Source organism: Haliotis cracherodii, unplaced genomic scaffold (assembly GCF_022045235.1).
Source record: "Haliotis cracherodii isolate W230 unplaced genomic scaffold, xgHalCrac1.p SCAF_7, whole genome shotgun sequence".
Classification (NCBI taxonomy): domain Eukaryota; kingdom Metazoa; phylum Mollusca; class Gastropoda; order Lepetellida; family Haliotidae; genus Haliotis; species Haliotis cracherodii.
Window position 1 is genome coordinate 36848727 of NW_027266330.1, and position 22360 is coordinate 36871086.

General features: G+C 44.2%; 1 protein-coding gene across 1 annotated transcript; it reads right to left on the reverse strand.

The window, feature by feature from the left end:
- Nucleotides 1–517: 517 nt before the first annotated feature.
- On the reverse strand, nt 518–22116 carry LOC139448850 (sucrase-isomaltase, intestinal-like). Its single transcript, XM_071230375.1, has 17 exons — nt 21946–22116; nt 21263–21400; nt 20563–20682; nt 19267–19351; nt 16343–16472; nt 14744–14880; nt 14320–14354; nt 13759–13914; nt 13356–13504; nt 12511–12627; nt 9370–9454; nt 8210–8266; nt 7690–7814; nt 6959–7047; nt 6154–6203; nt 1133–1288; nt 518–580 (listed from the first exon to the last, which is right to left on the reverse strand). Exons 1-17 carry the CDS (start codon nt 22114–22116, stop codon nt 518–520), a joined length of 1863 nt encoding a protein of 620 aa, XP_071086476.1.
- Between the last annotated feature and the right edge of the window lie 244 nt (nt 22117–22360).

Consider the following 22360-nt stretch of genomic DNA (forward strand, 5'->3'; position numbering starts at 1 on the left):
ACAGCATTATAGTTATACCACGACGACATGTAGTCGGCAACATTATAGTTATACCACGCCAACATGTAGTCAACAGCATTATAGTTAAACCGCACCGACATGTAGTCAGCAACATTACAGTTATACCACGTCGACCTCAGATCAGCGCCGTGAAGTCCAGCAAGAAATACAACAAGAAATACAGCAAGAAATTATAACTCGGTCACTTCTTCTTGGTTAGAAATTCATTTATTAGAATATCTCACAGAAACAATTGCTTTCTTTTACATGAAGCACCGGGCTTAAACACCGGGCTTCAACTAAACATATACTAAACATCCTGAGGTAGAGTATGCCTATATAAGGAGTATGACGTCATGGAGAGTGTTGATTGGTGGGATACAAGCGGGATGAATCAAAGATTGAAACTAGTTGCTTTGATGGAATCCGATGTTCGAAGCCTTTGGTGATTCCGTGATTGAGGCGACCACTGATTGGCTGACTCGTGTTGGAAGTGAAGCCCATGTCTGATTGGCTTCTACGACCACGTGATGGTGTGGTTGGCTGTGAGGGTCATGTTCAAGTTCAGTAGCTGAATGATCTGTGGATGGAGAGTGTGAGATGATCGTGTGTCAAACGAATATACGTATGATTACACACCGTTTGTTTTAAATGTCTTGATTTCTGTTCTGTATTGTATTCACACCAATATAAAATATCATTTGTTGTCATTATGGATCACATACGTTCATCAAATCTTCCATATTATTATTTTTGAGGTGGTAAACAATATTTACCCACTCTATATATGTGTGTGTGAAATAAAACTATTTGAAGTACACTGCCGGGCAAAAGAAAGTAATCACTTTAAAATTGGATTAGACCAAAACATGAGAAACTTTATCGAAACGTCACTTGGCTGAAAACACTGCAAATTTAAGATCCAAAACACAACTATGATTCCCGTATCAAACACATCATCATCGAATAACTATTTCGTATTTGTTTCATTTTTAGCGATCATCAAACATGGGTGTATGTTTTCCTTTGACAGACTCTTCATATTTTACCAAATTTGACCTAATTTATTGAAAACAAATATAGTAATATATATTACTCTACATGTAAAAAGCGTGACATCCACGGGACTCACCTCAAATGACTGCCTAATGTTGGTGACGGGCACCTGTTCCCCGTCCAGCGTGACGGTCACAGGGATGGTCTGGAGGCCGTAGATGTCCAACATGTCCAGCGGTGGCAACGCTGACCCCGACCCTGACACTGTCGGCCCGAAGTGCAGTTCACCAGCCTGCAGAAACAAACACGTCCATGATTCAGTCTTGGCTCACCAAATATACTCCACCGACTACAACAAGCCGTCTAGTTTGGTTACAGGCCGGCAAAGCCACATTTCGAAAATACATAGCCCAAATTGATGTGGCTCTCCCGGCAATGGTTATGGTTGCGTGATTGTATAATGTGGCTCTCACGGCTATGCTGTCAAAACATGCTTTGTGATTCTAACAGGTTACCGTATATAACAAAACAAGTCTTGTTTTCTCATTTCTTATTCAAGAAGGATAACATATTCATCAAAACTTTACATTGATGAATATGAATAGCATATGAATATCATAATGGATCATAACTGCAGATGAAGGAGGTCGCCCACGTGGTCAGCATATTCCATCTCACTCAGGTGTTGGTTCAGGAGCTGGATCTTGAGGGACGCAATACGTGCATCGATTGCCTTGTACTTCTTTTTTCGTGAAGGTTCTGACCACTGGTGAGAGAGTCTCAGGACTGCAACCTCTTTGAGTGACTGCTCTCGCTGAAATAGCTTCACTACCTCGTAGATGTTCGGGTGGCACTTCTTGGCAAGTTTCTTTATCTTGTTGTGCCACCCTTCCAGGTGATTGTTGGTACGGTGGCCTTGGTTTTCGAAATGGTTCCAAATCTCTGGCATGAAGGCCTGTCCTTGAACCCAACTGGTTGTCACGTAGTCCATGAAGGCAGTCACTTTAGGGCCAGCAGGAGAGTCAGCAATGGCATCAAGCCACACATCATCCACCTTCTCACGAGGTACTAGAGGTCGTTTCTGTCCTCGCTCTCTCCATCAGCCTAGCCTTAAAGGCATCAACCTCAAACTCGAATGGTTGTGGGTCGTGGGAGTGACCCATGATCTCAATGGCGTGGAGCAACTCACCCAGAGTTGTGATCCTTGCAGTGCACTCCTTGACAATACAGGACCAGTATCTTCTTTCACCACGACTGCTCTTACACCGAAACTTAAAGCCATCATAGTATAAATGTATGCCTCCTCTGACACTTTCAATGAACTTTATTTGAACTTGTGCGTTTGCCATGGTTATGATATGGAGTTACTTACTTACTTACTTACTTTGGAGATTTAACGTGCGCTTTCCGACTGATGCGTATTTCGCACACGGGCCCGGCCAGGCCATTTAAAGTGTTTCCGAAAGGGGCGAGGGTGGTCTGTGCAACCCAAGAGGGGGCTTTAGGGGTTGCTTATATAGAATTTGGGAATTATGAGATTCGGAATAGATGCCGATGGGGTTGGGGAGGAGAACTAAGGGAGCTGGGTATGGTGGATGATTGTTTGTTTATGTGATTTTGATTTGGTAGGTTATTATGGTTTTAGATGCATTTTATTAGTTCCGTTTTGATTAAGAATACGCCTAAGGCCTTGAACTTTTCTAGTTTATTTTGTGGGTTAAGTATTGCTTCTAGAGTGAGAGCCTTGTTTAGATTGAGGGTGGTTTGTAATTTAAATGTGGGACATTCATTTAAAGGTATCGGTAATCGGATTAATTAATTACCCGCTAGAATAGGTGAAATGCACTCAGCTGAAAATGTGGCTCTACCGGCAATAGCCATTTCTGAAATGTGGCGCTCCCGGCTAGACACCTCTAGTTTAGTCCAGAGTCACTTCCGCTGTTGAGACAAAAATGTGGTTGTCTGTGTCCTGTACTTAATACACAGGCCGGAGGCTCGGAAGGGTGGTCCGGAGGCCGTGAAAGTTAAAACAGATGCCTCGTTTCTCTAGTTATAGTCAGGTGATAGCGGCCCTCTGTCTCTGTGTATCTACCGCATTAAGAAGACTGCCGATTTTCAGAAATTTTCCCCCAAAGAATGACATTGTATAGACAAAGTCTAAAATTAGGTATGTGTTTTAAGTTCGAGAAACTTCATGCATTTGTCCATTTCTTAAAAAGTAATAACCGTCATATAAGACAGGTTACACCGCAAAACATCTTTTTGAAAGGTGGCCTATGGGATAGTGTTGTTTCCTGTAATTTCTACGTCACTTCCTGCTGCCTAAAGATCGGCACAAAGGGCCTAGCTCTTCCTTTGAGAGAAATCATTGTATGTCTTGAAGCAGTGATCAAAACATATTCAGTCCTTATAAACGTCATAAAAAACTTGTCTTAATAACTGTATGGTTGAAATACTGCCAATAAGATATAAACTGGTAACACATGTAAGTTCATGTTTTCTTCGGTAAGACGTTTTAATGTGAATGAAAGATATTGCCACAGTTTTAGGGCTAAACAATTCTGTTGCAGTGTGTGTGGTTAATACTTCGACGTGCGGAACGAGTACAATTGTGAGTGTTTTGTCGGCAAAGACCGGGATAATTCCCATCATGTAAAATGGAACCCTTGTGAAGATCCGGGGTAGAATAGGTCTTCAGAAACCCATGATTGCCGTGAAAGGCGACTATGCTTGTCGTAAAAAGGCGACTAATGGGATCGGGTGGTCAGGCTCGCTGACTTGGTTGATACATGTCATCGATCCCAATTGCGTGGATCGATGCTCATCATGTCAATCACTGGATTGCCTGGTCCAAACTCGATTATTTACAGACCGCCGTCATATAGCTGGAATATTGCTGAGTGCGGCGTAAAACACCAAACCACCCAAGCAACCAATTGCGCGGAACGATGTTCATGAAGTTAATCACTGGATTGTCTGGTCCAGACTCGATTATTTACAGACCGCCGCCATATAGCTGGAATATTGCTGAGTGCGGCGTTAAACACCAAACCAACAAGAACAACTTTTAACCACCCGTGGTATTTGGAGTGCAGCATTGACATGTATCACACGCGAAGCACATTGGAGGTTGTATGGCCAAGATGAGTGCTGAGAGTCAAGTGAGTAATGGTGGTGGCATTTAAGTTTACTTCAACTTTAAGTTGAGATATTTTAAAGAAAATGTGGAAATGTTTTGCATGAGAACAGCTGCATGTCTCCTTTGTGGTGTCTTGTTTGGCAAGTGACTTGGTCTCCGGACACTTGTTTGCCGTAAAAGGCGACTATGCTTGTCGTAAAAGGCGACTAATGGGATCGGATGGTCAGGCTCGCTGACTTGGTTGATGCATGTCATCGTATCCCAATTGCGTGGATCTATGCTCATGATATTATTCAATGGATTGTCTGGTCCAGACTCGATTATTTACAGACCGCCGTCATGTAGCTGGAATATTGCTGAGTGCGGCAGAGAAAATGGGACACATTGTTGCCTTCTTTGCCTCGGAAAAAGCAGCCTCTATAACAGGGGAATGTATCTTGGCTGATGGCGGGTTGACAATGACAACACCACCCATCTAAACATAAGAATTTGGATTCAAAGGACTTATACAAAAAAATGCCTTCACTGTCTGCAGATTGTGACCTACCAAATACGCAAGGCCACTGGTTAAATTATCAAAAATTAGTTTTATATTCCGCTTCCTTGTATGTAATGAGGTGGGAAAAAGAAGTCATCGGCTACCAAAGTAAAACAGAGTTTAAATCTGAAGAGGTTTATTCAAGCCATACATATAGTAGAAAATCTTCCCAATTCAAAAGTTTACATCACTAAAACATTACTCTGAGAAGCACAGCTTCTTTGCCTTGTAGTTCTGAGAAAATATTGAGGCATGATTTATTCTGAGATATACAGAATTAAAAAGAGTTTTTTCCACCTCGACACTATTAGCTGAATCTTTAAAGCTGTTCTTTTGGGATTAAAAGTCACACAGATGACGACCTCAGCACGCCGCACACAGCAACAGTCCAGCTATATGACGACGGTCTGTAAATAACTAAGTCTGGACCAGACAATCCTCTGACTGACATCATGAGTATCAATCCAAGCAATTGGGATACAATGACATGTATTAACCAAATCGGTGAGCCTGACCACCCCATCCCGTTACTTGCCCCTAACGACAAGCATTGTCGCCTTTTACGGAAAGCATGGGTTGCTGAAGACCTATTCTACCCCGCAACTTCACGGTTCCGGCAACATTACAGAACTAAACACCGGAAGTTGGGTTCACTCATTGTACACACGTGGGGAATTAAACCAAGATCTATGTGAGCGTAAGCGTGTGTTGCCTGACGCCCCACAGCAGTACGCCTGCCACATACCGACAGTTTGTAAACAATCGAGTCTTGTCCAGACAATCCAGTGATCGGCCCATTTGTATGTCATTGTGCCCCGACAGCTGAGCGTGTTGCTGGTGTGGGCATATACTGGATTACGTATAGGCCATCGTCATTTAGCTGGACTATTGGTGAATGCTTTGTTACACAGTACATACATTAGAGTATCGTTTGACATAAAGGGAAATTGAGGTCATATAATTTGTTTGTTTTGTTTGTTTGTTGCTTAACACCGCCCTCAGCAACAGTCCAGCAATATGGCGGCGGTCTGTAAATAATCCAGTCTGGACAATCCAGTGATTGATATCATGAGCATCGATCCACGCAATTTGGACCAAAAGTCGCCTTTTACGGCAAGCATTGGTTTCCAAAGACCTATTCTACTCCGGATCTTTACGGACAGATATTTGTTAAAATACTGATCATACATGATGTCTGTTTTGCTGTTGTTCGTGGGGATGCCGCAGGGTCAGTCTCATTAAAATCAGATCTAAGTTCTCGCTGCCGCTGAACAAAGATCTGACAGCATATTGTGTGCTGTGATTGAATATACTCCCCCTTACATCATCGAGGTGCAAATCTCCATTTCTTATGCCAAGTATCAAGTTCTGATTCTGTATCTACATGTATGTACAGGGATTATATATTCGATCTGAGATCTATTGATAAACCAATTAATTGTTATGAAATATGGAGAGCTATTGATCATCAGGTACCTACCTTGGTCATACCAAACTTGATCAGTGAATACTGTTTTTTCACGTATGTATCTGAAAAGGTAAATATATCACTTGTTTTTATTTACGTTACATGTCAAATCCAAAATCTAATGTTGACAGACATTTAGCATACTCTGTGCTCTATATCCTAACGCGAATTGTGAAACCTCTGAAGACAGACATTTAACATACACCGTGCTCCATATCCTAACGCGAATTGTGAGGCCTTAGAGAAAGATTTTCCCTCTGAAGCGTGAGGGGCGTTTGGGGTAAAAAGTTAACTTTTAACGGCACAAGTCTGGGAACAACGTGCGGAGGCAATTCCTGGCAATATTTGTTGAGTGTTACTACTATCTACAGGCGTCATGGGTTGCCACGTGGTGTTAGGTGGTATTCGCTGTACAGAGTTGCGTCCCTCAGGTATACCAGAATCCGATGGTCGTTTGTTCGATTCCCACATTCTCCCTAATAATTCTTGGTATGTGCGCACCATCCGCGCGCCCGTGGCTTGTACCAAGTGGTAAGTATCTAAAACCTGCAGCACGTTGGGATTCACTGACACGTCGTGATATAACACAAACAGACTGAGAAAAGTAACTCTTGTACTCACTTCACCGCAAGGTTAACTTATATACAAGACAGTACACACGTCAGAAGCGTATCACTTTACTTATCTTCTCCCCGTTATCCGAGAACAACCTCACCTATCTTCTCCCTTTTATCCGAGAACAACATCACCTATCTTCTCCCCGTTATTCGAGAACAACCTCACCTATCTTCTCCCCGTTATCCGAGAACAACCTCACCTATATTCTCCCCGTCATCCCAGAACAACTCTCCCTGTGCCCTTCCTTCTTCGTCCAGGGCAACAATGGCGCCCATCTTGTTCTGTCGGCTGCAATTTCAAACAGAGCGATCAAAAATACTCCCACATTTCTGTCAAGTATTCACGTTTACTTGAATGGTAAACAAGTATACATGTTTGTTGGACACTGACAGATCTTGTCCATGTAAAACTGGCTTGTGTTTAACCTATAACTTGATTATTTGAAATTTAATCTAATAAAGCCATTTTTTATATCATTCTCTATCTGGATCTATCCACGGGCGGTGGGGTAGCCTTGTGGTACACTCGTTGCATCACTACGCCAAAGCCCTGGGTTTGATTCCCTACTGGGGGCAATATGGAAGCTTTCTTGGTGTCCACCGCCCGTACTTAACGCGGCGTTTAACTCAACACACTCATCCACATCTGATACTTGCATCACTATCTATCTGCATATAGCTATTTCTCTAGACCCGTGAAGATCCGGGGTAGAGTAGCTCTTCAGCAACACATACTTGCCGTAAAAAGCGACTATGCTTGTCGTTAGAGGCGACTAACGGGATCGGGTGATCATGTTATTAATCACTGGATTGTCTGGTCCAGACTCCATTATTTACAGACCGCCGGCATTTAGCTTGAATATTGCTGAGTGCGATACATGCTTACGTTATACAGAACATGATTATGATTGATCACAGATAATCGCCCTACCTGGCGTGTGTTGTGTTTGCCGGCACCTGCCAGGGAATCACGTGCCCACCTCGGACGTGAAGGTTGAATTTCTCGAGCGGCGTGTAAAGGTCAAGGTGATCATTTTTCACTGCTACCTTTTCACCCTATTAAAAAATGAAAACATCGACATGCAGTAAAAAACATTTTTCTTCGAAGAGCATCATCAAAGTTATTTGTCACTATTTTAATTTTTAAACAAGTTGTATGATTTATCATTATGCTTCTAGTTGTACGCATTTGTTTTGCAAACAAATGAACACTCCCTGAATAAGCGTGGAGAAACAATACCCAACAAGGTCGTGCTTACAGCACTTACATGCCCGATGTTCGGCCACAGAAATGTACGGAAATGGACGAGGTGGTAGCGGACACTTACGAAGGTTACGGGTTATGGAGTCGCGTGACTTCAATCGGGGTACACAGTTATTGACATTTTACAGGTAGTTGTAATGAAACTAAAGTTAACGAAAGTTAAAACAATGATGTGTTTGTGACTTACCTTGAAGTAGTCATACCAGGTGGCTTCTGGGAAATATGCTTTCACGGATGTCTTGCCCTACAGATATGACAACAAGTCAGCAACGTTTGTGATGTGCTTGAGTACACCTATACACGACACGCGTCGTCAAATACCGTCAGTACAATACAAAGCTGGTAACGTTAAAAACACACCACTTCGTTTTCAGTGATCCATTCATACATAATTTTTAAAACTATTTTGCCTTTTACAACCAAATGGAATATCAACTTGAATACACACAGAATTACACAAATATCCTGATGGGAGTAAAATAGGGAACATATATAAATATAATCGTTTTTTTTTTAAATGACATCCTTTATGTTTTCGAAGATGATCACTTGACATCAACATATCGCCCTGTATCATGTTTTTTGTGGGTCACTTCTGGCTCAGTCGTCGAGGTCGCTGCATTTTGCAAAAGTACGTCCATTCACAGTTCTGTGATCTGCCGATCATGGGTTCGAATCCCCGATACACCCTTAATATGATCGCCCGTGGGCACACTTGCCGTCCACATCATAGTACGAATGTCTCCAACCTGCGTCTATATAGGTCCAGTTCCCACCCTTGCCGAACTAGGCTGGAATTACGGACTAACAGTCTATGCACAGTTCAATCAAATTCGCGTAAGGAAATCTCCGTGGGCAAACTTGCCGTCCACATAAGAGAAGGAATGTCTCCAACCTGCATCTATATAAGTCCAGTTTCCACCCTTGCCGAACTAGGCTGGAATTACGGACTAACGAGTCTATGCACAGTTCAATCAAAATCGGATAAGGAAATCTCCATCCGTTTCACGAACAACATGGCAACTGCAGTACTTGTAGAACATGTGTACCTTCAACTGGCGTCGACAGATATATTCCAAAGCTTTTCATGTTTTTTAATCAAGGTGATTTGATGCGCTTCGCTGGGTAAACCCCGTCGTTTAACCTTCTTACTCTTGCTTCTAGAAGCGATCCATGTATATTTAAAACTTTCTCCAGCTATATTCCTATAAATCACTCAGTTCTATCAGTATATACATCTTTCAATGTTGTTTGTGTTTACGTTAATCACATGATTCTCTCGTTTCCTGGGATCCCAATTGGTGTTGTTGGTGTTGTGTGTACATGTTGTTAGCTATGTGAGCTTACCTCGTACAGGACGGGAGACACCAGCAGTGCAGGGCCCAACAGGAATTGTTCATCAACACTCAGACAGACTGGGTCGTCAGGAAACCTGCATAACATACAACACTCAGACAGACTGGGTCGTCAGGAAACCTGTATAATACACAACACCAAAACAGACTAGGTCGTTAGGAAACCTGTATAACACGCAACACTCAGACAGACTCGGTCGTCAGGAAACCTGTATAAAACACAACACCAAGACAGACTGGGTCGTCAGGAAAACTGTATAAGACACAACACTCAGACAGACTGGGTCGTCAGGAAACCTGTATAAAACACAACACTCAGACAGACTGGGTCGTCAGGAAACCTGTATAACACACAACACCAAAACAGACTAGGTCGACAGGAAACCTGTATAACACACAACACTCAGACAGACTGGGTCGTCAGGAAACCTGTATAATACACGACACCAAAACAGACTAGGTCGGCAGGAAACCTGTATCACACACAACACTCAGACAGACTAGGTCGTCAGGAAACCTGTATAACACACAACACTCAGACAGACTGGGTCGTCAGGAAAACTGTATAACACACAACACTCAGACAGACTGGGTCGTCAGGAAACCTGTATAATACACAACACCAAAACAGACTAGGTCGGCAGGAAACCTGTATAACACACAACACTCAGACAGACTGGGTCGTCAGGAAACCTGTATAAAACACAACACCAAGACAGACTGGGTCGCCAGGAAACCTGTATAACACACAACACTCAGACAGACTGGGTCGTCAGGAAAACTGTATAAGACACAACACTCAGACAGACTAGGTCGTCAGGAAACCTGTATAAAACACAACACTCAGACAGACTGGGTCGTCAGGAAACCTGTATAACACACAACACTCAGACAGACTGGGTCGTCAGGAAACCTGTATAATACACAACACCAAAACAGACTAGGTCGACAGGAAACCTGTATAACACACAACACTCAGACAGACTGGGTCGTCAGGAAACCTGTATAAAACACAACACCAAGACAGACTGGGTCGCCAGGAAACCTGTATAAGACACAACACTCAGACAGACTGGGTCGTCAGGAAAACTGTATAAGACACAACACTCAGACAGACTGGGTCGTCAGGAAACCTGTATAAAACACAACACCAAGACAGACTGGGTCGCCAGGAAACCTGTATTACACACAACACTCAGACAGACTGGGTCGCCAGGAAACCTGTATAACACACAACACTCAGACAGACTTGGTCGCCAGGAAACCTGTATAACACACAACACTCAGACAGACTGGGTCGTTAGGAGGTGAGGTGAGGTGAAATTGGGTTTAACGTCGCGTCCAAGATTATTGCACTTATATAGCGACATGCATGCACGTGTATGTGTGTGTGTGGCTGCTTGTACTAGTCCGGACTGATGCCGATTTATAGTGCTAGCTCACTGAGATACCATGCCGCAGTTTAACATGAATACCCCACTCAGACACAGTATACTGACTCCGAGCCGACCAGTCCTTGTTTTAGCCCCTTAATGCCGAGCGCCAGACAGGGTAACAACAAGTACAATCTTTTAACGTCTTTTTGTATGACGCGGCCCGGGATCGAACCCTGGACCTTCCGCGCTCCGGGCGGACGCTCTACCACAAGACCACGGAGGCGGTGGGTCGTTAGGAAACCTGTATAACACACAACACTCAGACAGACTGGGTCGCCAGGAAACCTGTATAACACACAACACTCAGACAGACATGGTCGCCAGGAAACCTGTATAACACACAACACTCAGACAGACTGGGTCGTTAGAAATATGTATAACACACAACACTCTGACAGACTGGGTCTTCAGGAAACCTGTATAACACACAACACTCAGACAGACTGGGTCGTTAGAAATATGTATAACACACAACAGTCAGACAGACTGGGTTGTCAGGAAACCTGTATAACAAACAACACTCAGACAGAATGGGTCTTCAGGAAACCTGTATAACACACAACACTCAGGCAGACTGGGTCGCCAGGAAACCTGTATAACACACAACATTCAGACAGACTGGGTCGTCAGAAAACCCGTATAACACACAACACTCAGACAGACTGGGTCGTCAGGAAACCTGTATAAAACACAACACCAAGACAGACTGGGTCGCCAGGAAACCTGTATAACACACAACACCCAGACTGTGTTGTTATAATTATAGCACACTCAGCGTTTCACCACTGCCACAGGCTGATTTACAGGCTGACTTTTCTCTTTGCAAACGAACGCACTTATTCTTAAATCAGAACAGATTAGCCTGATACAACTATTTCGGTACGCTGTAATATTGTTTTGCATAATTATATATATGCTGCTATAACTGCGACAGTGAGGTGCATGGCAATATATACTCACACGCAAATGAAACGCAAGTCGAGTATGCAGTATACATGTTATTTATTTTCAACAGTAAAGACAAGAAATACTTAGAGGGCAAGATTGACAAAAATTGACTGAAGACAGTTTAATTGATTAAAAGGCAGACGACATAATTGTTTTTTTTCAAATGTTAAGGGCTTACACAGTTTCGGGTCAATACCCAAAATGTCTGTAAATACCTGGTGTGACCACCATTAGCATTGATCACTGCCACACATCTCCCTCCTGTACATTGAGTGGACCAGACGATTTGTGAGGGCCATAGGGATCCTCCTGCACACATCCAGAGCAGCTGTGCGTAGTTCATCTGCAGTTGTAGGGACTGTGCACACATTGTGCAGACGCCTTTGAACCTCAAGTGTTCGATGGGGTTCAGATCAGGGCTGAGGGCTGGCCACGGTAGAACACGGATGTTGTGTTGTTGCAGAAAGGCAGGCTCTGGCAACATGGGGACGAGCGTTGTGCTGCTGGAAAATGTGTTTTTGATGTTGTGCAAAAAATGGAACAACGTGGGCTCTGATCACTCGGTCGATATACCGCTGAGCAGTGACGCCGTGTCCCCGACCTTGACCAACATTCAGAAAACACATGGGTCCAAGTCTCGCATTAAGTCCAATCACTGCCCATATCATGACGCTAGGTCCACCCCATGGATCCCTTTCCACAACGTTTCTGTCAGCGAAACGATCACCTCGACGCCGCCAAATTCTGACTCTTCCGTCTGCATGGGAGACACAAAAGCGACTTTCATAAGAGAAGATGACGCGCCTCCACTCACGATGACGCCAATTGTGATGACCCTGTGCCCACTGAAGTCGTGCTTGGAGAAGCTGTGGTTGGAGAACAGGACATCTGAGGTTGTTCGAACGGAGACGTTGGATCATAGTGTCCCGGCTAATGTGTCGATTATGTGTTCCTATGGTCTGTCAAGCACTTTCACTTGCAGTTAGGAACGGATGTCGCTGGTGTTGACGGGTAATCTACCGATCTTGTCGAGGTGTTGTGACCCTAGGACGACCGTTCCGAGGAAGGTCATCTGTGGTCTGTGTAGCATTGCATCGATGCAGGAGACGGTAAATTGTGGTTATGTTAACGTTGAAATGACGGGCAACATCTTGGACAGACTTGCCAGCTTCCAAACGTCCGATAGCCTGGTTTCTCTGAATTTGAGTAAGGCTTGGCATTGTTGACCAAGGAGTGGTAGGTCCAAGAATCGGCCACAGTTTTATACCCACTACTGTTCGTGACAGTTCGTGCATTTTCGATTTCGCGAGAAATTGGTGCATGATACACACATATTCCTTGAAATAGTGCATTTTGGCGATTCGTTTTTTTTATGGTGCGTTTTTACTCGGGGCTTTCAAAATGCAACCAAAAATATTGATAACACCATCAGGCTTCACTACATGCTAAAACTCCGTGTTTGTTACCTATTTGCTTAAATCCACTTGCGTTTCTTTTGCGTGTGAGTATATATCCATACATCGAAGTGGCCGTATCGTTTAATTCTCGGTAGGTCCCAAGTCTGTATGCTGTGACTGTTTGTGTTAGCACTTACTCGAACAGTAGCGGCCTCATGACGGTGTCTCCCCGCGCATGCGCATTGTGCATGAGCGTGTAGAAGTAAGGAAGCAGCCTGTAGCGGGTGACGAGTGCCTCCTTTGCCAGTCGAATGAATCGGGCGTCCCAGGCAGCGGGGTCTTGGGGCTAGGAGAGAGACAGGCGTAATTTGTTATTGAACAATTCAAACCACAACGGTGAAATGGGCAAAAATGAGTTTGTGTCAAGTACATCAAACGCTGTTTTTCTTTCATCATCGTGTTCCTAATTTAGTATATTTGAAATAAAACCCACAAAATGAAAGAAAATAAGTATATATAACAATCGTATCAAATCTTGAAGTGGACAACCAAGGTTACAATCTTGTATGTACTGATCGAGATGAAAAAACCCAAACCCACCAAAATCCTATAGCCAGCACCCTTCTTGAAGATGTCAGAGGCGTCCCCGAGGGCGTTGTGGTTGCGGGCGAAGGGGTAGAAAGCGCCGAGCTGATGCCACCTGACACACATCTCATACTCCGCCTCGTACCAGAACCCGCAGATGTCCGCGCCGTTCTGCATCCAAAGGGGAGATAACTCACATGGAGAACATCTCAATGCCGGTTTGCTGGTGTTACGATAAAAATTGTCTTGCTGCCTACACAATAACTGGATGGTATTTTGAAACCTGGCTCTGACAGAGACAATACTGTCATACTGACGTTCCTCGGGGCGTGTATATGTAGAAACACAGACGTTGACAGCATTCAACATTTGGTTAGTTGGTTTATTGTTTAACCATGGGCTGCTGAAGGCCTGTTCTATCCCGGATCTTCAGGAGTCTCAGCATTGGGAGACTCATTGGACATTTTCTGGTGCTGGTTGCTTTATACGAAGGTTGAGTACGTGTTCACGATCCTCGAGAAAACAGGTACATTTGTAATGGAAACAGTTAATAGTGTGTAAAGCAAGAGTACTTACCAACGAAAAGCCGAAAAGCCCGAACTCTAGGATTCCTGGAGATAATACAGATAAGATATTCAATTAGTTCCAGTGATCCAGACACCTCAGATGGACAATTTATGATATTAGTAGGGAGGGTAGGGAGAAGATAAGTATTGAGCCATCTCACATAAGACGTGCGTCATTCCGTCACATCCATCTAGCCAGGGATGTTTCAAGCCATGACGTATGACCAGCCTCTCGAATGTCAACCCGTCACGTATAAATAACAATCGATGATTTAATACCTGACGTTCGACTAGCCAGAAGAGTGTAAGGCTGTGTAGTACGACTAGCCACTACAGTACGGTTATCCAGTGTTTCAACCCGTGACATTCGACAGCTATATAGTAATATACTTATAGTTATAGTTATAAGCGATTGCGTCTAATCCGTGACATACCGATAATAGACCACTTCATCTGTTCCCAGCGGGACTGGTTGTCCCCCATCCACTTGGTGGCGTACTTCCCCGTCCCCGCAAACGATGATCGGGTCATCGTCCACGGCCGCTTGCCGGGGATTATATTCGCCAAAGCACTGCATGGAAACAACACACATCATCAACTAGACAAGTCTTTTTGTACGTGCACATGGCCTATGTACACACTTGTGTGTCTGTATGTCATGCCCATTTACCTGTATAGTCAGGAAGTTAATTTAAGTTACCGACGTTTACTACCATATCTGAAAAACAATTGGACCTACTTCAGTCAAAGTTAGTATGAGATTATTAAACAGTCATGCATAACTGGATATTACATTTAAAGACAATCGGTGCATGAATAAAAATCTGTCTATTTAGCTATCACTTTATTTCATTCATTGTAACAGCCATCTGCATAATGCTACCCCTGCGTCACAGGGCCATATGACACAGTTGAACCAATCAACTCAACTCGAAAGGTTGCACGGGAATCATGCACGCGCGAATACGGTGTTTGGGTCTCAAGCAGTTTTTTAATAATATTTATCCAATTATCCAATAGTGTTATGGACTATATTTATGCGTGTCATGTGTACTCACTTACATGTCTGTTTGGCCTATTTACTCACGTGTATGCCTGTATGGCCTGTTTACTCACTTGTATGTCTGTATGGCCTGTTTACTCTCGTGTATGTCTGTATGGCCTGTTTAGTCACGTGTATGTCTCTATGGCCTGTTTACGCACGTGTATGTTTGTATGGCCTGTTTACCCCCGTGTATGTCTGTACGGCCTGTTTACTCACGTGTATTTCTGTATGGCCTGTTTACTCACTTGTCTGTCTCTATGGCCTGTTTACTCACTTGTGTGGCTCTATGGCCTGTTTACGCACGTGTATGTTTGTATGGCCTGTTTACCCCCGTGTATTTCTGTATGGCCTGTTTACTCACGTGTATTTCTGTATGGCCTGTTTACTCACTTGTGTGGCTCTATGGCCTATTTACTCACGTGTATGTCCTTTATGGTATGTTTACTCACTTGCATGTCTGTATGGCGTATTTACTCACGTGTATGTCTGTATGGTCTGTTCACTCACTTGTATGTTTGTATGACCTATTTACTCATGTGTATGTCGGTATCGCCTGTTTACGCACTTGTATGTCTCTATGGCCTGTTTACTAACGTGTATGTAAGGCCTTTTTAATCACTTGTATGTCTGTATGGCCTGTTTATTCACGTGTATGTATGGCCTGTTAATTCCCTTGTATGTCGGTATGGCCTGTTTACTGACGTGTCTGCCTGGTCTGTTTACTCACGTGTATGTTTGTATGGCCTGTTTACCCCCGTGTATGTCTGTACGGCCTGTTTACTCACTTGTATGTCTGTATGGCCTGTTTACTCACTTGTATGTCTGTATGGCCTGTTCGCTCACTTGTATGTCTGTATGGCCTGTTTACTCACGTGTACGTGTGTACGGCCTGTGTACTCACTTGTATGTCTGTATGGCCTGTTTACTCAAGTGTATGTCTGTATGGCCTGTCTACTCAAGTGTATGTCTGTATGGCCTGTTCACTCACTTGTATGTCTGTATGGCCTGAGTGTGGGCATACAGACTGTGGACGTTGTAGTGGATGTCGAGGTGGTGTCTGGAATCCATGCAGAGAGTCTTGTCATACATACGCCCGTCCTCTCCGCGGCCCAAGATGTCTGCAATGATGATATTATTATCCTATCACCAAAGACAGAGGTAACGGAACACACCATCTCCAACATGGCTATATGGCATGACCAGGTGGAAGTCCTGCCATATTCATGACAGTAATGATGAACTAAACAGGAATTAGGGTGCGTTGATAGCGTTTAAAATGTATCTCCTAGACTTACTTTGGTTGTATGGTGGGTTGTTCCACTTATTTGGGGTGAACGACGCTTTGTTCCACTTACTTGGGGAGTATGGCGGGTTGTTCTATTTGCTTGGGGTGTAGTGTATGGCGGGTTGTTCTATTTGCTTGGGGTGTGGTGTATGGCGGGTTGTTCCACTAACTTATGGTGTATGGCGGGTTGTTCCACATGCTTGGGGTGTATGGCGGGTTGTTCCACTAACTTGTGGTGTATGGCGGGTTGTTCAACTAACTTGTGGTGTATGGCGGGTTGTTCCACATGCTTGGGGTGTATGGCGGGTTGTTCAACTAACTTGTGGTGTATGGCGGGTTGTTCAACTAACTTGTGGTGTATGGCGGGTTGTTCAACTAACTTGTGGTGTATGGCGGGTTGTTCAACTAACTTGTGGTGTATGGCGGGTTGTTCCACATACTTGGGGTGTAAGGCGGGTTGTTCCACATACTAGGGGTGTATGGTGGGTTTTTCCACATACTTGGGGTGTAAGGCGGGTTGTTCCACAGACTTTGGGTGTATGGCGGGTTGTTCCACATACTAGGGGTGTATGGTGGGTTGTTCCACTAACTTGGGGTGTATGGCGGGTTGTTCCACTAACTTGGGGTGTATGGCGGGTTGTTCCACATGCTTGGGGTGTAAGGCGGGTTGTTCCACTAACTTGTGGTGTATGGCGGGTTGTTCAACTAATTTGTGGTGTATGGCGGGTTGTTCCACATGCTTGGGGTGTATGGCGGGTTGTTCAACTAACTTGGGATGTATGGCGGGTTGTTCAACTAACTTGTGGTGTATGGCGGGTTGTTCAACTAACTTGTGGTGTATGGCGGGTTGTTCAACTAACTTGTGGTGTATGGCGGGTTGTTCAACTAACTTGTGGTGTATGGCGGGTTGTTCCACATGCTTGGGATGTATGGCGGGTTGTTCAACTAACTTGTGGTGTATGGCGGGTTGTTCAACTAACTTGTGGTGTATGGCGGGTTGTTCCACATATTTTGGGTGTATGGCGGGTTGTTCCACATACTAGGGGTATATGGCGGGTTGTTCAACTAACTTGGGGTGTATGGTCGGTTGTTGCACCTACTTGGGGTGTATGGCGGGTTGTTCCACATACTAGGGGTGTATGGCAGGTTGTTCCACATACTAGGGGTGTATGGCGGGTTGTTCCACATACTTGGGGTGTAAGGCGGGTTGTTCCACATACTTTGGGTGTATGGCGTGTTGTTCCACATACTTGGGGTGTATGGTGGGTTGTTCCACTAATTTGGGGTGTATGGTGGGTTGTTCCACATATTTTGAGTGTATGGCGGGTTGTTCCACATACTTGGGGTGTATGGCGGGTTGTTCCACATACTTGGGGTGTAAGGCGGGTTGTTCCACATACTTTGGGTGTATGGCGGGTTGTTCCAAATACTATGGGTGTATGGTGGGTTGTTCCACTAACTTGTGGTGTATGGCGGGTTGTTCCACTAACTTGAGGTGTATGGCGGGTTGTTCAACTAACTTGTGGTGTATGTCGGGTTGTTCCACATATTTTGGGTGTATGGCGGGTTGTTCCACATACTTGGGGTATATGGCGGGTTGTTCAACTAACTTGGGGTGTATGGTCGGTTGTTGCACCTACTTGGGGTGTATGGCGGGTTGTTCCACATACTAGGGGTGTATGGCGGGTTGTTCCACATACTAGGGGTGTATGGCGGGTTGTTCCACATATTTGGGGTGTAAGGCGGGTTGTTCCACATACTTTGGGTGTATGGCGTGTTGTTCCACATACTAGGGGTGTATGGTGGGTTGTTCCACTAATTTGGGGTGTATGGTGGGTTGTTCCACATATTTTGAGTGTATGGCGGGTTGTTCCACATACTTGGGGTGTATGGCGGGTTGTTCCACATACTTTGGGTGTATGGCGGGTTGTTCCAAATACTAGGGGTGTATGGTGGGTTGTTCCACTAACTTGGGGTGTATGGTGGGTTGTTCCACATACTTTGGGTGTAGGGCGGGTTGTTCCACATGCTTTGGGTGTATGGCGGGTTGTTGCACTAACTTGGGATGTATGGCGGGTTGTTCCACATGCTTTGGGTGTAAGGCGGGTTTTTCCACATGCTTTGGGTGTATGGCGGGTTGTTCCACATGCTTGGGGTGTAAGGCGGGTTGTTGCACTAACTTGGGATGTATGGCGGGTTGTTCCACATACTTTGGGTGTAAGATGGGTTGTTCCACTAACTTGGGGTGTATGTCGGGTTGTTCTACATACTAGGGGTGTATGGTGGGATATTCTACTAACTCGGAGTGTATTGTGGGTTGTTACACTTACTTGTGGTGTATGGCGGGTTGTTCCACATACTAGGGATGTATGGCGGGTTGTTCAACATACTAGGGATGTATAGCGGGTTGTTCCACATACTAGGGGTGTATGGTGGGTTGTTCAACTCATTTTGGGTGTATGGTGGGTTGTTCCACTTATTTTGGTGTATGGGGGATGTTCGACTTACTTCTAGTGTATGACGGATTGTTCCATTTATTTGGGGTGTATGACGGATTGTTGCACTTACTTGGTTGTATGAAGGATTGTTCCACTTACTTGGGGTATATGTCGGGATGTTCTACTTACTCGGGGTATATGGCGGATTGTTCCACTTGTTTTTCTCACAGCCGTCTACAGATCCGGGGATAAAACTTGCGGGTTCGTTCATGTCCTAAAGAATGTATGAATGGCACTTTACTTCGCAACATTTAACCGACATGCACCCTGGTTAGCAAATCAGTCTCTGGGTACAATTGCTATAATTTCTCACTCACTGTTCCATTATAAATGCCTTAGTACAGTTGCTACATCACCTGGTACAAATATATCACACCACTCAAGCTAATGGTAACAATACTGGTCTATGTGGATGCCAGAACTCTGGGTGGTCTATGTGAAGTCTCTGGACATGATACCGAATCAGTATGTATTTCGCATCTCTTTGTGGTCTACGTGAAGTCCATGACCCTTGAACCGAGTCCATAGTGATGTCAGATCTCTGGGTGGCCTTTGTGAAGTCTCTGGCCCTAGTACCGAGTCTATGTGGATGTTGTATCTCTGCGTGGTGTATGTCCCTTGCCAGAGTTTAAATGTGTGTCGTCTTCGTTATCGATGACCTCACAGCGTTTTTGGAACGACCCCTAGCTTGATCTGATAAAACAGAATAATCTACCCGACCACTTGGTTTTGTAAATAGTCGACATACATATACAGTAGTGTTAAAGAAAACTGCATCCGAATAACATGAGGAATTGAGATTTGCTTCCTACATTTCACAACTTTTAAGGTACAATCGAACATCCCTTTTTACGTATATTTCAAAGAGCGTCATACGATTCCAGCGTTGTTTGATCAGGGTTACAGCATTCCCTGCCTTAGTCAGGTATTATGGTAGACATGTGGAGGACATTTCCACATCTGACGCATCAGTGACTAAACCGATGTCAAAATGAATTCCCCATTTTCCCCCTTTTACCATGTTTCCCCGTCTGTTCAGATGAACATTTGGCTGTGCATGTGTTTGTAACGGGTGTCACCTGTATGGGGCAGGAATTGTTCATCTTTTCAAGAACTCTTGTTATCATCGTTAGAGGGGTATAGTCGCGTCGGAATTTTACAGTGCCTTTTATTTATAGTCAGAGAATTACAAGAAAGAAAATGCTTGCAAGCTACTGAGATGCGTGAATGGCTGTATAAATGTCTGATATGAAGTACTGAAAAGGATTTGAATATACATGTAAATTGGAAAACATGCAGTTTATTTCACTACAAGACCTATGTTTTAAACCAAACAACAAGGTGGTGATATTCGAAGGTCAAGTGGGGTCACTGAGCCCACCAGCCCATTATGGGGAGATAACTTGGTTGCATTGCACTACTCACGATCCAGAGGGAATCAAACTCGATACTCTCGTTGTTACGGAAATACCGTGCCCACTTCTCCCACCAGGCCTCCGTCTTTGGGTTGGTGAAGTCAGGGAACCCGGTGGTGCCTGGCCATACCTGAAACAACGGCAAACAACTGAGTTGGCAACACCAAGCAGTCACCCACCTCATCTCACGATGACACGCCACCAACTATAATATGTACAATACCACGTGAGCGCACGCGTGCATTTTATTACGCACACCTGTTTGTACCTCTGTGTGTGTGTGTGTGTGTGTGTGTGTGTGTGTGTGTGTGTGTGTGTGTGTGTGACTTTTTAGTATGTATTGTGTTGTGTATATTATTATTATCATGATCATTTTATTTATTTTTTCAATTTTTTTTCATGTCTTACGATTTGTATTTGTTCATGTCTTATAAGCCCAAGAAGGCTGGAAGTATATTTATGTCTTGTATGCTTTTATATGTATATGCCATCTTAAGACAAATAAACAATTATCACTATACACGACAACCTGATCCATTTTAATCACCTCTCATGACAATCTGAAGCTAACCTATACCAGTTCACGGGTTACGAAAGAATAAGCTGTCTCCAGCTATGTGCTCACTTTGTGAGAATAAGAGTAAGACTGCCGGCAAATCAAGGGTGCTCTGTTGTTTCAACCATTACAAGTGACCATCCCACATACATACTTCGGCTACGAGGGGACCTGAGTTGTTCGGAGTCATCACCAGCACCCCCTCCCTGACGCCATCGTTGAAGACGTCGTAACCGGGACTATTGTTTTGTATGTCTCTGCTGATGTTAGGGTCGTTGCCCAGTCCAGGGTCCTGCAGAAGAAATGCGAGTACATTGTGATATGTGTTTTTTAACAAAGTAACATGGGACTATATATCTAGACGTGTAGTTAGGAGATATCGACATTGCTCAATACTAAAGCTATGCTAATCTCCTCCTTCCTTAACTCCTACAATTGTGACGCGGACATGACGTCAAGCTAGGATGATATGACGTCATAATACAGGTATATTACCGTGACAACTGAAATCGCCTCGTAAGCAATGTGGAGAAAAGTCAGTTAAATTATAGCACATTAAAATGAATATAAGTTACACTGTTGATAATAAATGTGGTATCGAGTTTTCTCAGCCGAATACACAATTTTAATCATCACCACGTCACGTGCACTCACAACGAAGACAAGTCTTGTAAATGTAAACAAAGTCACCACGATGACACGTCTATTCACAACAACGACGCGTGTACGTACCAGGATGACACGTCTACACAACACGACAACACATGTGATCACAACGTCGACACGTCTACTCATCGCGATGACACGTCAAACCACCAAGACCACACGTCTACTCACCACGATGACAACAAACTTCTGGTTGTGGTCGTGAAGGTCCCTCACGAGGTCCGGGAGTCCGTAGAAGGTGTCGCGGTCGTAGCTGAAGACGAACTTGTTGTACATGTATTCCACGTCGACCCACTGGGCGTCCTGTGGAGACAGACACCGATCAATTTGACGTTTCGACATATCGATAAGCAGATCGCCTCACTATACCATGAAATTGTCCCTACTGTCAACAGTCACTTTACATACAGTAATAGCATCAGCATCTGTTGACGTCGCAATATCGTCATCGCAATCATCATCATCACCATCATCATCATCATCATTGTCGTCGTCGTCGTCGTCGTCGTCGTCGTCATCATCATCATCATCACTATCAGCCAAATGTTTGTTTTACACTGCAGGACGGTACCTATCACCAACAACG

Coding starts and splice junctions, on each gene's coding strand:
- LOC139448850 (XM_071230375.1), bottom strand. CDS start 22,116: ATGTCGAAACGTCAAATTGATCGGTGTCTGTCTCCACAGGACGCCCAG. Junction 19,352..20,562: donor AGTTTGATTCCCTCTGGATC/GTGAGTAGTGCA, acceptor TACATTCTTTAG/GACATGAACGAACCCGCAAG. Junction 14,355..14,743: donor GATGAAGTGGTCTATTATCG/GTATGTCACGGA, acceptor TATTATCTCCAG/GAATCCTAGAGTTCGGGCTT.